The sequence below is a fragment of the Girardinichthys multiradiatus genome, chromosome 14 (assembly GCF_021462225.1).
Source record: "Girardinichthys multiradiatus isolate DD_20200921_A chromosome 14, DD_fGirMul_XY1, whole genome shotgun sequence".
Classification (NCBI taxonomy): domain Eukaryota; kingdom Metazoa; phylum Chordata; class Actinopteri; order Cyprinodontiformes; family Goodeidae; genus Girardinichthys; species Girardinichthys multiradiatus.
Genome location: NC_061807.1, coordinates 36788820 through 36803651, shown reverse-complemented (window position 1 = coordinate 36803651; position 14832 = coordinate 36788820). Strand labels below are relative to the sequence as shown.

The following is a 14832-nucleotide window of genomic DNA, read 5'->3' as shown; positions in this document are numbered from 1 at the left end:
GTAGGCGCAAGACCTAAATTGTACCTTGTGGTAGTTGGACAGGAAGTGCTGAAGCAGGAAGTGAGAGTGGTCTGCAGAAGAAACCTCCAGCAGAGGTGTTGGCTGTGTAGTAAACAAGAAAAAGCAGAAGGACTCTACTTTGAGTCATAAATTCACCTAATCTGATGTTGCTGTATTCACTGTGCCTCTTCAGCTGCTGCAGATTCAACCTGCCTCCTGGTACACAGTGGTAATATTTCTCTGAAGCAGAGTGACTCATCAGTGTTGGATGTGAGATGGGCCGTATTTTGCTCTGTGTGCTGGATTTACTGGGTAAATGCATCACTTTCTCTGTTTGAATGGAATGGATGAAGGAAAATGTTCGAAAAAAAAAAAAACAGATTGTCAGTGGTTCACTTATTAAGTTTAATTAAGAATATGAATTGAGCTGATATGCAAGTTTTAGACTTGTCTCTTGTTTAGCTTCTGAATGGGGTTTAAATGTCTGATTCAACAATAACCTCACATTAATACATTTTTCTCTTTTCTGGTATGTCAATCAACAAATCTTTGTTTTAGTTGTCAGTTCCTTCTGCTGTGGAATCACTCAAGGTAACTGAACATCTCTCTTTACTGTTTATTTACTCAGAAGATTATCATCTGTTTTTTTTCTACTTTCCATAGTTTCTATGCTCAGGGACAACTAGAATACGAGATTACAGCACTAATTATTTTAGACATACTGGATGCATCTGTGTCTGTGTCTATGTTACCAACAGTGTAACGAATAAGATGATTATCTGGATGTCAGAACCAAAGGACTACAATCACAGTGCATGATCAGTATTGTTATATCTCTGAAAACTTTACGTTGAATCTTTAAAAACAGTAATATTCATAGGTTGACTGATGGCTGTCACTTCATGGATCCATGAGTCTCCAAAAAATGTTTTTAGAGTTGTAGAAAATCATAAATACATAATTTATTTCTTCCAACATCACACATTTCTAAGACTTCTAACTGTTTTATGACATTTAAGGTCTTATTACGTTTATGAAGAACATATTTATAAAAGGCTTTTAAAACTAACAAACTTAACTATTTCAAAAAATCTCTAACAGAGCACAAGCCAGTCCTTACTGTGTCTCCATCATGGCTGCGTCCTGGAGCCTCAGTAACTCTGAGTTGTCGGGTTGAACGTCCATCTGCAGGATGGAGGTTCTACTGGTACAGAGCTGTTCCTGATCTATCACACAAAAACTACAGTTATGTGCCGCTGCCTGACAGCATCAGTGGTACTGTACAGGACTCCTACGTCCTTCATGGGCAGACACACACAGCAGGATACGCATGTAGAGCTGATGGAAGAAACCCAGATTATTCCACTGGTTACAGTGAACCAAAGTTTGTCTGGTCTGCAGGTCAGTTGTGTTTCTGTCCTATCAGTTATGTTTTCTGTCATCTCATTTATCCATCCATGTCCCATCAGGAACTGGCAACAGGTCATTGCTGACCTGGGGTGATAAGTTTCTGTAAGGTCAGGGCTGGTCTTTCTGCCTTCTCGCCATTATTTACCATTTAAGTTTTGCTTTGTTTATACCAAACTTTTTTAGACTATTATAAGAACAGTCTTGTTTTGTAACTACTTTGACTACTGATGATTTAAAGCAATTAAAACATATGTTGTATAGTAAAAGTAAAGAAATGTGGTACTCTTCCAACAGGAGGTAACTGAGATGTTCTGATTTGCTCAGGGTTCATAATCTGTCATGTTGACTGATTCTCATGCTGGAAATGGTTGGCGGGATAAAAAAAAAAAATAGAAATTAATAAATGTTACCCATAAACCCAAAAACAATGGGAAAGATTAAGAACTCTATTGTCACCATTGAAATCACCCTCACAGTACAACATAATCATTATGGGGAAAAAGCAGAGTTGTTGATTAGGCACGATTGGGAATTAATGGTCAGCACGGAGGCAGGTGAGTTTGCTGAAGAGAGGGATGAAACTCGTGGTATGTAATAAAGCTTCTTCAGATTCAAATGTGGCAGAGCAGAGGTGGGGTCCATATAAAAGATGAACAGATCAGATCCAAGGTTCAGGAACAGGATTTAGGAAGGCTGGAACTCTGAGACAGAAAATGGCTTCAGACGATCTGGCAGGAGGCAGGTGAGGCAGAGAGTTATTTTAGCAAAGGGCAACAGGTACTGATAAGAAGTTATCCCAGCTCCTTGAGCTGCAAAGGACATGTGTTGTGAATTGGCGCTATATAAATAAACTGGATTTAATTTTTAATTGCATTCAGGTGCAGCTCAGTGAACACAGACTCAAACCCTGAAAAAAATCTATTTTTAATATCTATACTCCTTTTAAATTCTGCAAAAATAATTCGATCTTTTTTATTATTAAAAACACTTATTTAGATTTTTTGTACTGATTAACGTAGTTGTACCTGACAAAATGTAATTTGGAAAATTATGACTTATTTTATTCTATTTTATATCTTTATTTTTTCTGTAGTCTTTTCATATATTAAAGATACTGTTATCTCCATTGCAGCGTCTAGTATTTTTTAAGCACATGTTTCATTGCATTTAAATGTATGATGGATAACATGTCTATTCCATATTCATAATTATTATCTATAATTATACTGAATGGGATGTTTTTTAGGGGTTCATGTGGGGTATTCTGTTTTGGATTTTTAGAGCTATTTACCTTGATGTTTGTTTAAAAAGCGCTATGTAGAATGATGTGCTTAAATGCACCTAAAATACAATAAGCCAGTTGCTTAGAAAATCTAACATATAAAGGAAAAATAATAAAATATTTTAAGACAAGAATATTTCTTAGGTGGAGGGAAACACAGTCAAAGGTTTTAACCAGTAATAATAAAAGTAGATGAAGGGGATCTCTGAATGGAGGCTGTTTTCTGTCTGTTTGTGTTGATTATTTGTTCCATGTTGTTTTTTAGGTCTTGATCCAACAGCGTCTCTCACAGTGACTCCTGCTAAAGAGCAACACTTCATCTCCGAGTCTGTCTCAATAAACTGTGAAGGAGACTCTCCTCCGTGGATAGTGAAGGAGTTTGTAACGTTAAACAACAGATCCAAATTATCAGACTGCTCCACCTGGCGGACAATGAGTGGATCATCATGTACCTTTAACATCTACTTCTCCTATACAGGTCCTTCTCAAAATATTAGCATATTGTGATAAAGTTCATTATGGAAAATAATGAACTTTATCACAATATGCTAATATTTTGAGAAGGACCTGTAGAGCAGTGTGCTGGTGTGAGTCTGGGTCAGGCGCGTTCAGCAATGCAGTCAACATCACGGGACATAGTATGTTACCATAATTTATGCTGTATTTTGTTCTTTTCAGCTGCAATTTTAGCACAGGAGATATACTGCTCCATGATTCAGAAACAAGTTGAAAAGCTGCTCTGAATGAGTCTGAGTTGTTTTTGGGTGTTTAAATTGGAAGGTTTCTTTTCTACAGACTTGCTCTTCAGTGTACATCAGTGTAAACAGTTATTTCAATACAATCTCATCTGATTAAAATATTCATTTTTAAATAACATTTACGTTTCACAGTGCAGGTAACTGCCCTTTGTGAATTGGTTATTTTGTAAATGTTACTTTTGAACGATAAGGTGCAGATGTAGAATGAGAGACAATTTTTGACTGAACTAAAAATTCTCCGACTGTTTTACAGATAGAGATCTTTTTCTTGTGAGCCCCGTCCATCCTGTGACTGAGGCATCTTCTGTTACTCTGACCTGCAGACTGAGAGGACAAAACACAGTTTCTAATGTGATTTTCTATCACAATGACAAACTGATACAAAATAATAGCAGAGAGGAGCTAAACATATCCAAAGTGTCTCAGTCAGATGAAGGTTTCTACAAGTGTGAATATTCAGGAAAGGTTTCACCACAGAGCTGGATGACAGTTCAAGGTGGGAAAAGTTAAAATATTTGATTTATTTGATTGCTATTACAATTCCCTTTAATAACTGAAAACTAGTGTGACATTTGTATTTACAACAGCTCTATCAAGACCAGAGAGCTCTACATTTCCTGTTCTGCTGGTCATTAGATCAGTTATTGGAGTTGGAGTTATTATTATTCTTTTGTTCCTGCTGTGTCGATGCATTAAGTCAGAAGGTGAGACCTCCTTTGCCGGTTTTCAATGTTTTACACTTTTCAGATACAGGCCTCACTAAACAGCATTATAGCATAATTGAATTTAAAATAAGTCTGAAAAATAAGTGTTGTGTTTTTCTCTAAAAAAGCGAGCCAGGATAAGAATCAGCAGCAAATATACTCTACTCTCCTGCATGGTGAGTGTTTCTTTGTTCTGTACTTTTGGAACTAGAGAATATTTTCTTCCTTCGGATCCAGTTCTTCAAGACCTCGTATTCCTTGAAACGTTAACTCTGTTTTAATGAAACAGCAGAAAAAAATTTCATGTAACATGTTACTGAATGAACTCTAAATTCACATCAGTGTCTGACATACGGAGATAAATTTAACTGGGATTTTTACCAACCTGTAGGAGACCTACAGGGGTTGGACAATGAAACTGAAACACCTGGTTTTAGACCACAATAATTTATTAGTATGGTGTAGGGCCTCCTTTTGCGGCCAATACAACGTCAATTCGTCTTGGAAATAACATATACAAGTCCTGCACAGTGGTCAGAGGGATTTTAAGCCATTCTTCTTGCAGGATAGTGGCCAGGTCACTACGTGATACTGGTGGAGGAAAACGTTTCCTGACTCGCTCCTCCAAAACACCCCAAAGTGGCTCAATAATATTTAGATCTGGTGACTGTGCAGGCCATGGGAGATGTTCAACTTCACTTTCATGTTCATCAGACCAATCTTTCACCAGTCTTGCTGTGTGTATTGGTGCATTGTCATCCTGATACACGGCACCACCTTCAGGATACAATGTTTGAACCATTGGATGCACATGGTCCTCAAGAATGGTTTGGTAGTCCTTAGCAGTGACGCAACTATCTAGCACAAGTATTGGGCCAAGGGAATGCCATGATATGGCAGCCCAAACCATCACTGATCCACCCCCATGCTTCACTCTGGGCATGTAACAGTCTGGGTGGTATGCTTCTTTTGGGCTTCTCCACACCGTAACTCTCCCGGATGTGGGGAAAACAGTAAAGGTGGACTCATCAGAGAACAATACATGTTTCACATTGTCCACAGCCCAAGATTTGGGCTTCTTGCACCATTGAAACCGACGTTTGGCATTGGCATGAGTGACCAGAGGTGTGGCTATAGCAGCCCGGCCGTGTATATTGACCCTGTGGAGCTCCCGACGGACAGTTCTGGTGGAAACAGGAGAGTTGAGGTGCACATTTAATTCTGCCATGATTTGGGCAGCCGTGGTTTTATGTCTTTTGGATACAATCCGGGTTAGAACCCAAACATCCCTTTCAGACAGCTTCCTCTTGCGTCCACAGTTAATCCTGTTGGATGTGGTACGTCCTTCTTGGTGGTATGCTGACATTACCCTGGATACCGTGGCTCTTGATACATCACAAAGACTTGCTGTCTTGGTCACAGATGCGCCAGCAAGACGTGCACCAACAATTTATCCTCTTTTGAACTCTGGTACGTCATCCATAATGTTGTGTGCATTTCAATATTTTAAGCAAAACTGTGCTCTTACCCTGCTAATTGAACCTTCACACTCTGCTCTTACTGGTGCAATGTACAATCAATGAAGACTGGCTACCAGGCTGGTCCAATTTAGCCATGAAACCTCCCACACTAAAATGACAGGTGTTTCAGTTTCATTGTCCAACCCCTGTATATGTTTCTGAAAAAAACAGAAGGCCTGAAAACTCTGGAAATGGTACACTATGACCTTTTTATGTAAGATAAAATAAAGTCATTAGAAAAGACCTAGCTGCAACTCTGTAATTATACCAAAACTGTGATAAGCACTAACACCAATAACTTGTCATAACCTTCTGAAGAGGATTGTCTAAGCAAAATATCAACAACATATGTGTTTCATGTGATCATGTGAACAGGACAACGTGAAGATCCAGAGGAGATTCCTGAATACGATGATGTGACTTCAGAATGAAACATGGGTACAAAACCATCATTGATATTATTTATGCAGTCTACTTTTTTTGTTTAAAAAATCTTTATCATGATCTCTTTATCATGGTTGGATCAGATTAAGCCAAAACCGATGTCATTATAAGACTATAAAGTTAGATTAGTTTGCTTTTATAGAAGAACATAAAACAGCTTTATTTTACGTAAAAACATCCTGCTGTCATCACAAGAACTATCTGTCAGATAAAACTTAATATAAATGGATAAAACTCACTTAACATTAATATTCCAACAGATATACTTTTTATTTTGAAATATTTAGTCATAAAGACATGCTATCCGAAGTAGCAGCTAATCCGGGCTGGAAGATAATATTTATCAGCACCAAATGTTTTTTGGTTTTGCTCAATAAAATTCTTCTGATTGTGAAACTGGTCATAAATATACAAGCAGACACAGACTGGAGTCGGTGTGGTGCTTAAAACTTAGTTCTTCATTATTATCCAGTTAGGTGTCGATTTTTATGAATGTCATGATACTAAATGACCTTTTTTTAATCTACTACCTTCTAACACTTTTTATACAGTATATAAATATATTTCTATCCTATTTTTATCCTATGATGGACAGGAGGATAAGTATTTAACTAAAGTAAATGTTTTATCTATGGTCTTCAGACATTTGTTGTGATTCCTTTCAGGTTAATGAAGAGAAGTGCATCGTCAGCAAAAGAAAAAGACACAAAAAGTGTGATCATTGTTTGGCAGCAGAGACATGTGTAACCAAAACGTTTTGTCTGACTGGAAGCTTGGGGTTTGCTCTAGCCTGCTAAATGCAAGACAGCCTGGTTGATTTCAAATTATACACTGCTGAAAAATACAGTGTATTCCAGGCTAATCTATCCACTGACACTTCTGTAACAAAGATGGAGTTTATTATGAATAAATTTGGTTTGAAAAGTTGGTAATTTAGAGAGTGAAGAACTGTTGTTCTTATTCACATCCTATTGTTTTAAAAAATGTTTAACTGCAATTTTAAGAGTGTTTATATTTAACAAGAAAGAGTAATGTAAACAATAGCAAATTAAAAAAAAGTTTTATTTTGGTGCAAAGTTGGTTAAACTGTTGCAGCAAGAAGGTCCTGGATACAAATCCTGGTCTTGGGTTCTTTCTGCGTGGAGCTGGAATGTTCTCCCTGTGACACAGTTGTAATTAACACTAAATGATTTACTTGACATACAGAACTCATTACATGATTCCTATAAAATCTGAAGTTGTTGAGGGCTCCATGCATCACTCAAGTGCTTCAATTATTCTATGAAATAGTGGGATTAAATGACTTCTGCTTAACTGATTCATGATTTAGATTACAGATGCTGCTTAGACTCAGATAGTTGCATTTACATCAACTGTAAAACACAAAATTATTGTTGCCAATAATGCAAGTTTTGCTAGTGTTGGCATCAATACCGCCACCCACTTTCTCCCGGTTGTTTGAACTGATCTATTATTTCAGGAAAACAGGTGAGCCTGTGGATCATCCAATGCAATGTTACCTCTGCTTGTAACTGCTGTGAGTACTGCTATTGGGATGTAGAACACATGAGCTCACAGTCCTACGAACTTAAACTCTATAGTTTCCTGCAGATGATTTTGAAATTTTAGAAATATGCAAACCAAAGGTCTTAGCATTTTACTACATAAAACCACAAATAGCTGACCTAAAAACTGGGTAGGTGTTGTTGAGAATTAAAATCATGTAATTTCATGCTATTAGTTTAGTTTGTATGTGAGAACATTAAACTGAGATTTAACATGAGTGAGCTTTGGGGAGAGATCACAGATCACAGCATGGGTCAGGGTGAAACAGGGGTTAGAAGGTTCTCGGCAGCTGCAAGCCGTAAAAGCTGGCTGTAGGGACAATAAAGCAATAAATGTCAACTTTTGGCCGTGGTATAGATGCCACAAGGGAGCTTGGCTGATTTACAACACCTGACGGAAAAAGGGAAGGCACAGTCAGTAAGCTTTGAAGTCAACAGTATCTCACCCACAGCCACAATTGAATAGATTGAAAAATAATCCAATAGGAGGAAATCATAAAAATATCACAAAAATAAACACAACTCAGACTAAAAAGAAAAATAAAACAATTAAATGTGGCTTACCGAACGTAAGATCTCTCTCTTCAAAGACTATGCTAGTTACTGACTTGATTTGTGACAATCAGACTGATTTATTTTGCCTCACAGAAACCTGGCTGCAGCAAGAGGATTATGTTACTATGAATGAGTCAACTCCTGCTAATCATTTAAATTTTCACATACCTTGAAATACTGGGCGAGGAGGAGAAGTAGCAACCATCTTTCAGTCTGATTTATTGATTAGTCCCAGACCAATTAATAGCTACAACTCTTTTGAATATTTAATCCTTAGTTTTCTTCATCTAAATTGTAAAGCACTTAAACCACTTCTGTTTGTTGTTTTGTACGGTCCACCAGGCCCTTACTCTCAATTTCTAGATCAGTGTTCAGACCTTTTATCTAATTTAGTGTTAAATACAGATAAGGTCATTATATTGGGGGATTTTAACATTCATGTTGATGCTGAAAGAGATACCCTAAATATAGCCTTTAAATATGCACTACATGCATGCTCAGTATGAGGGATTGCTGCAAAGTCAACTCCAGTGACATTCCATTGTCTCTACATGCTCATCCAGGAGGAGTGAAAGCTACAAGTCATTGACTCGATGCAATCTGCTGGGTTTCCTTAGATAGAAAAACGTTTTATCTAATTTGAATAAATGACTGGATCTGACTGCACTGTTCAATGGTTAAGATTAATTGGAATGTATGTACCTGACTTGAAATCTAAATGATTCGATTGAATTGACTTGGTCCATTTTAAAGTTACCCACCCTTCACACAATGCAACAGGGAAAAAAAACTCTCAAATTATTTTTACCTCTGCCCTCCTCCCTCCCTGTTGGATGGAGTAAGGGAGAGTCAGGTTTAGCCAAAACCGCCTCAGTTATGGTTGCTGTGCAAACACTCCATTTCTGCTACCTGTGCAACCCCTTCTCTTTTTCAATGCTTATAATCAGTCTGACAGAGAGAGGTACCCCCAATCCTTGTGGTTTTTAGTATAACAATGGCCACCAGTGGGCTCCAGATTAAACTTTATCAGTTTATTATTTTACTTAGGACCCCTACACATACCCCATTCTAAAATGGCCAAACTCCAACACTCAGTAGTTTAATATAACCTCCCCAACAACCACGCACCATTCCAAACCCTTTTTGAAGTGCCTTGAGACGACATGTGTTGTGAATTGGCGCTGTATAAATAAAATTGAATTGAATTGAATTGTTTGACTCAATTTTTATTTTGGGATATTTACACTTTGCAGTATCTCTACTTGAATTCCAAGTCACAATTCTTTCAAGCCATGACCTGTTTAAAATGTCATCCAACTTTCAATCAGTAATAACTGTCACAATGAGCAGCCTTTGACTACTTAGACATTCTTGGTCTTCTGTTGTCTTGATTAAGAGTAAGACATTTATTGTAAAGATGGTAAATGAAATCCATATCAGTCAATGCCTAGCACTGATGTTTTCAGAACTAATCATGAGGAGCTTGACCTAATAATGTTTTGAGATATTTTGCTAACAGACAGACAAACGCTGACAAAAACATAATCTCCTTGGCAATATAGCATTCTGATAGGTGTTACCACAAGGGCTGACAGAGGAGAGGCAGAGAGAGAAGGAGAGGGATTCAGGTATATCTTCTTCAGACAGTTGAAGCAGGAAGTGGATCACTGGAGTCCAAAACTCCGACATCAATGTAGGAATCCAGAGAAGATGAAGATGAAACACAGTCAAATGGAATTAGCTCACGTTGCCGGACTATCAGTGCTCAAACCACTCATTGAAAAAAAGTTCAATGACCCAGGTTGCTCTGGGCTTGCACTGGGCCTGCTCTGGCCCAAAACAGTTTAGACCCAACAACAAAGCAAAACACCAAACCTTTACCCTAAACTAATTTTCACTGCACAGACAGACATCATCTTCTCTGTATACGTGTGTAATACTTGCTGTTTGAGAATACCAGTGCACAAATTCCACAATTTATGGTCGTATAATACCACACCTCAGTAGGTTGTTATCATAGAAAATGGTTAACAGAGACTTAGAGCTCTTTGTCTATTAATTTCTCGACTAAATGTAACTGGTATAAAGAAAAAAACAAACTTAAGTACAAATCCAGCTGCTTGTGGCATTCAAGTAGTCGTTTGCTAACAATTCAGACAATACCATACCAAACCAAACTATACCAAAGCTATAACAAATGCTTTGAGAATCTTTATAGCTGTAGATGTGGAACGTAACTTTGTCAATGCACCACATTTTAACACATATAGAAAGGTATTAGAATTACATTGTGTTTTTTTTTTCATGCTGCTCCTCAATAGATATATTTTGCAGATTATTGAAAAAGCTGTGTTTCAGCAGCTAAACAACTTCCTAATAATGACCAGCCTCTTTGATGTCTTCCAGTCAGGCTTCCTTGCTCACCACAGTACGGAGACTGCCCTTGTCAAGGTGTTCAATGACATCCGTATAAATGCAGCTTGTGGAAGAACCACAGTGCTGGTATTATTCGACCTTAGTGCAGCATTCAACACTATTGATCACTCCATTTTATTAGAGCTCCTGGAAAACTAGGTCGGCCTTTCTGGAACAGCACTCAATTGGTTTAATTTCTACTTGAAGGACAGGGACGTTTTTGTGTCTGTAGGTAACTTTACATCCGACAGCACAAAAATCACATGTTCCCCAAGGGTCCATCTTAGGGCCCCTCCTATTCAATATCTACATGCTCCCCCTAACTCAGATTTTAATAAACAACAACGTAAGTTATCATACCTATGCAGACGCCACACAGCTATACGTTACGATGTCACCAGGTGACTATGAACCCCTTTAAGCACTGTGTAAATGCTTAGAAGAAATCGATGCTTGGAAACACTGAAGGAGGAGGCTCTGTTACTCTGGGTAACGTCACTTCCTGTTTTCGCTGTTGGTGAATTGGTTGGTGTGTGGAGCTCTCTCGTTTGATCTGATTTCTCTCTACTGTGATATCTCTTACATGTTCTAATACATAAGCACGTTAAAACACACACTTTCTGTTGCTACTTTTAACGTTTGGGGACTCTCCATGTCTTACACGGTTTTTCTAGTAATGGTAAGGGGTCGCTTGCTTAGCTTTAGCTCCACCATGGATACCCATTCTGCTGTTTCTCTCCCTGAGTCTCCTCCTCTCTCCTGCTCTCTGTGTCAGATGTTCAGTTACTCCTCTGCCTCCTTTAGTGATAATGGTACATGTAATAAATGTAGCATTTTTGTAACTGTGGAGGCGAGGGTGTCGGAATTAGAGGCCTGGCTCCGTGCTGTTGAAAAACCAGCAGATAGCGAAGCCCCTTAGCCAGCGTTTAATGCTATCTTACACTCAATGCCATATGTCAGCACAAGGCCCAGAGAATGAAGACAAAGGTGGGTAGGTTTGTTAATGTTTTGAGCAAAGCCAATTGAGTCTAAGGTAGCATTAATCGCTATATTTAGGCTATCACTTTCAGCGTCTACATGAATGTTAAACTCCCCCACTATAATAAATGCATCTGTATTTAACACTAAATCAGATAAAAGGTATGAAAACTGATCTAAAAATTGAGAGTAAGGGCCTGGTGGACAACAAACAGAAGATGTTTTAGTGCTTTGCAATTTGGATGAGGAAAACTAAGGATTAAATATTCAAAAGAGTTGTAGCTATTGATGGGTCTGGGACTAATCAATAAATCCAACTGAAAGATGGTTGCTACTCCTCCTCCTCGCCCAGTAATTCGAGGAATGTGAAAATTTAAATAATTAGTAGGTGTTGACTCATTTATAGTAACATAATCCTCTTGCTGCAGCCAGGTTTCTGTGAGGCAAAATAAATCAATCGGATTGTCACAAATCAGGTCACTAACTAGCAAAGTCTTTAAAGGGAGAGATCTTATGTTCAGTAAGCCACATTTAATTGTATTATTTTTCTTTTTGGTCTGAGTTGTGTTTATTTTTATGAGATTTTCTTGATTTCTTCCTTTTAGATTATTTTTTAATCTATTCAATTTTGGCCTTGGGCAAGACACTGTCTCAATAGGGTAATGGGTGGGTAGCAGTACAGAAGCTGCAGAGAGGAGTGTTAAACTACGACCCTGCTTCCTGGTCTGAACCCTGGGTTGTCAGAGTTTTGGAGAACTAATAAATTCGGCCAGATTCCTAGAAAGAAGAGCTGCTCCATCCAAAGTGGGATGGATGCCGTCTCTCCGGATAAGACCAGGTTTTCCCCAAAATGTTCGCCAGTTATCAATGTAGCCCACATCATTTTCTGGACACCACCTAGACAGCCAGCGATTGAATGACAGCATGCGGCTAAACATGTCGTCACTGGTCAGATCGGGGAGGGGACCAGAGAAAATTACGGAGTCCGACATTGTTTTGGCAAACTTACACACCGAAGCAACACTAACTTTGGTGACCTCCGATTGTCCTAACCGGGTGTCATTACCGCCAGTGTGAATAACAATCTTACTGTAGTTACGCTTATCCTTAGCCAGCAGTTTCAGGTATGATTTGATGTTGCCCGTTCTGGCCCCTGGCAGACATTTGACTATGGTCGCTGGTGTCTCTAGTGCCACGATTCTGACTATGGAGTTGCCAATTACCAGAGTTGGCTTCTCAGCGGGTGTGTCACTGAGCGGAGAAAATCTGTTAGAAACGCAGATCCCAGCCCACAGGTCACCTGGTGGTGACCTGTGGGCTGGGATCTAGGACTCTGCTTCCTACGTACTGTCACCCAGCCGGCTTGAGGCCCCGGCTGCGCGGGCTCTGCTGGAGGACTGCTACGGGGAGCTACTCTCGGTGGCTCCGTGCTGGCTAAGGGGCCTCGACTATCTGCTGGTTTTTCAACAGCGCTGAGCCAGGCCTCTAATTCCGACACCCTCGCCTCCAAAGCTACAAAAATGCTATGTTTTGCATTAAAAAATATACACACAGCTCCCGAGACACCTCATCAAAACCGCAGGCGCCTTAATTCAATAAACAGTGATGTGTCTGAGGTCTGATCACCTGTTCAATAAACAGTGGATATGTATTGACTGAGACAATGGTCGAGACTTTGGCCCAGGAAAAGAGCATGGTCATCTTAATTACTTTGTCTGAGACAATACACAAGAAACAGCTGTGGATGTCTGCCTTAATTCAATAAACAGTGACATGTCTGAGGACTTTATAACCTTTATTTTTTATTTTTTCAGTTTCTTGTGACGTTTTACATAGACATACAGGTTACAACCTCTGGCTCCCACGTGGGATGAGGAGAAAACTGTTTTCTCTAAATCCTCAATAACTATTGCTCTAAGATGAAAAAAGAAAAGCTTAAGGTAACTAAAATTATCATCCATTTTACGAAATGGAGTCTCTCATGATTCCAAACAAAGTCTTTTAGCTGTAGAATCCATTTCTAATTTGGAAACAGGATACTGAGCACTCATAAAATTTTAGATAAATCCATGTTTGGCTTAGTTTTTAATTATTTTTTTTTCAGTTCATTTATTTCTCTGTTTTTAGATCATCTCTACAAGTTACTGGTGCAGATCAGATGACTCAAACGTTTGAGCAGAGGAAGAAAGGTTCTGCATCTACTTTTTGTCTCCTTGTTTTTTAGATGTAAAAACATCCATCTAAATAACGCCTGTGTTAAAACAAAATGAATTTACAATTCTGTCAGGTTCTCTTTTTATCAGAATTTTGTGTGATGTGCCTGCATTAACCTGAGTGACCTTTTAAAGTGGATAAACTACATGTTTTTTTTTTTTTCAGTTCATCTCTACAACACAAGCCAATTAATCCTTCTTTTCTAAATAACATCTAAATAACGCCTGTGTTAAAACAAAATGAATTTACAATTCTGTCAGGTTCTCTGTTTTTATCAGAATTTTGTGTGATGTGCCTGCATTAACCTGAGTGACCTTTTAAAGTGGATAAACTACATGTTTTGTTTTTAGATGTAAAAAACATCTAAAATAATTCGCTTCCTTGTAATGACAACATCTGGCTAATGACAACATCCGGTTAATGATGATATCCGGTTACGTCACAGGAAGGCCCACCACTGGATGTCCCGCACTAGGATGTCCCAGCCACCGGAAGTCCCGCCCACCTGTCCAAATTTTCACACCTCGTTTGATTGAAGGATGTACATTTAGTCTCTTAAGACTCATAGCAACACTGTTTTTGAGATCATTATTATAAACCTTAGAACGAAGAAGGAGGAAGATAAAATACAGAAGTGGATTTCTGCAGACTAAAACCTTTAAGATGACAATGGATCTCACACTCTCATTAAATGTCTCAATCTAATTCTAAATTCTAATTATACATATTAATACAGTTTTACTGGACCTGTCTTACTTAACTCACTGTCTTTTTTACATGTAGGCCTTAAGACAATCTTTGTCCACCATTATTTTGATTGCATTATTATTATTTTTTTACATTTGTATTACTTTTTTACGAGATTTTATATAGAAATAATGTACAAAATGAATGTGATTGTTTATATTAACAAACAAAGTCCTGTTACGGATGGATGCAGATTCAGAGGATATGGCCAGACAACACAGAGGACAGTATGATTTAATA

The 14832-nt window shown here is 38.4% G+C and overlaps 1 protein-coding gene across 1 annotated transcript; it reads left to right on the top strand.

The window, feature by feature from the left end:
- The first annotated feature begins 168 nt into the window (after window positions 1–168).
- Window positions 169–7098, top strand: LOC124880108 (low affinity immunoglobulin gamma Fc region receptor II-like). Its single transcript, XM_047385038.1, has 10 exons — window positions 169–312; window positions 559–591; window positions 1102–1401; window positions 2958–3170; window positions 3268–3330; window positions 3704–3946; window positions 4038–4154; window positions 4283–4330; window positions 6050–6112; window positions 6784–7098. The coding sequence occupies exons 1-9, from the start codon at window positions 276–278 to the stop codon at window positions 6103–6105; spliced, it is 1110 nt and encodes a 369-aa protein (XP_047240994.1). The 5' UTR covers window positions 169–275; the 3' UTR covers window positions 6106–6112; window positions 6784–7098.
- Window positions 7099–14832: the final 7734 nt, after the last annotated feature.

What these genes read in the sequence shown, in the direction of transcription:
- LOC124880108 (XM_047385038.1), top strand. Translation starts at nt 276, where the DNA reads ATGGGCCGTATTTTGCTCTGTGTGCTGGATTTACTGG. An exon ending in CATCTACTTCTCCTATACAG is followed by an intron (nt 3,171 to 3,267) that starts GTCCTTCTCAAA and finishes GGACCTGTAGAG; the next exon opens with CAGTGTGCTGGTGTGAGTCT. An exon ending in GAGCTGGATGACAGTTCAAG is followed by an intron (nt 3,947 to 4,037) that starts GTGGGAAAAGTT and finishes TATTTACAACAG; the next exon opens with CTCTATCAAGACCAGAGAGC.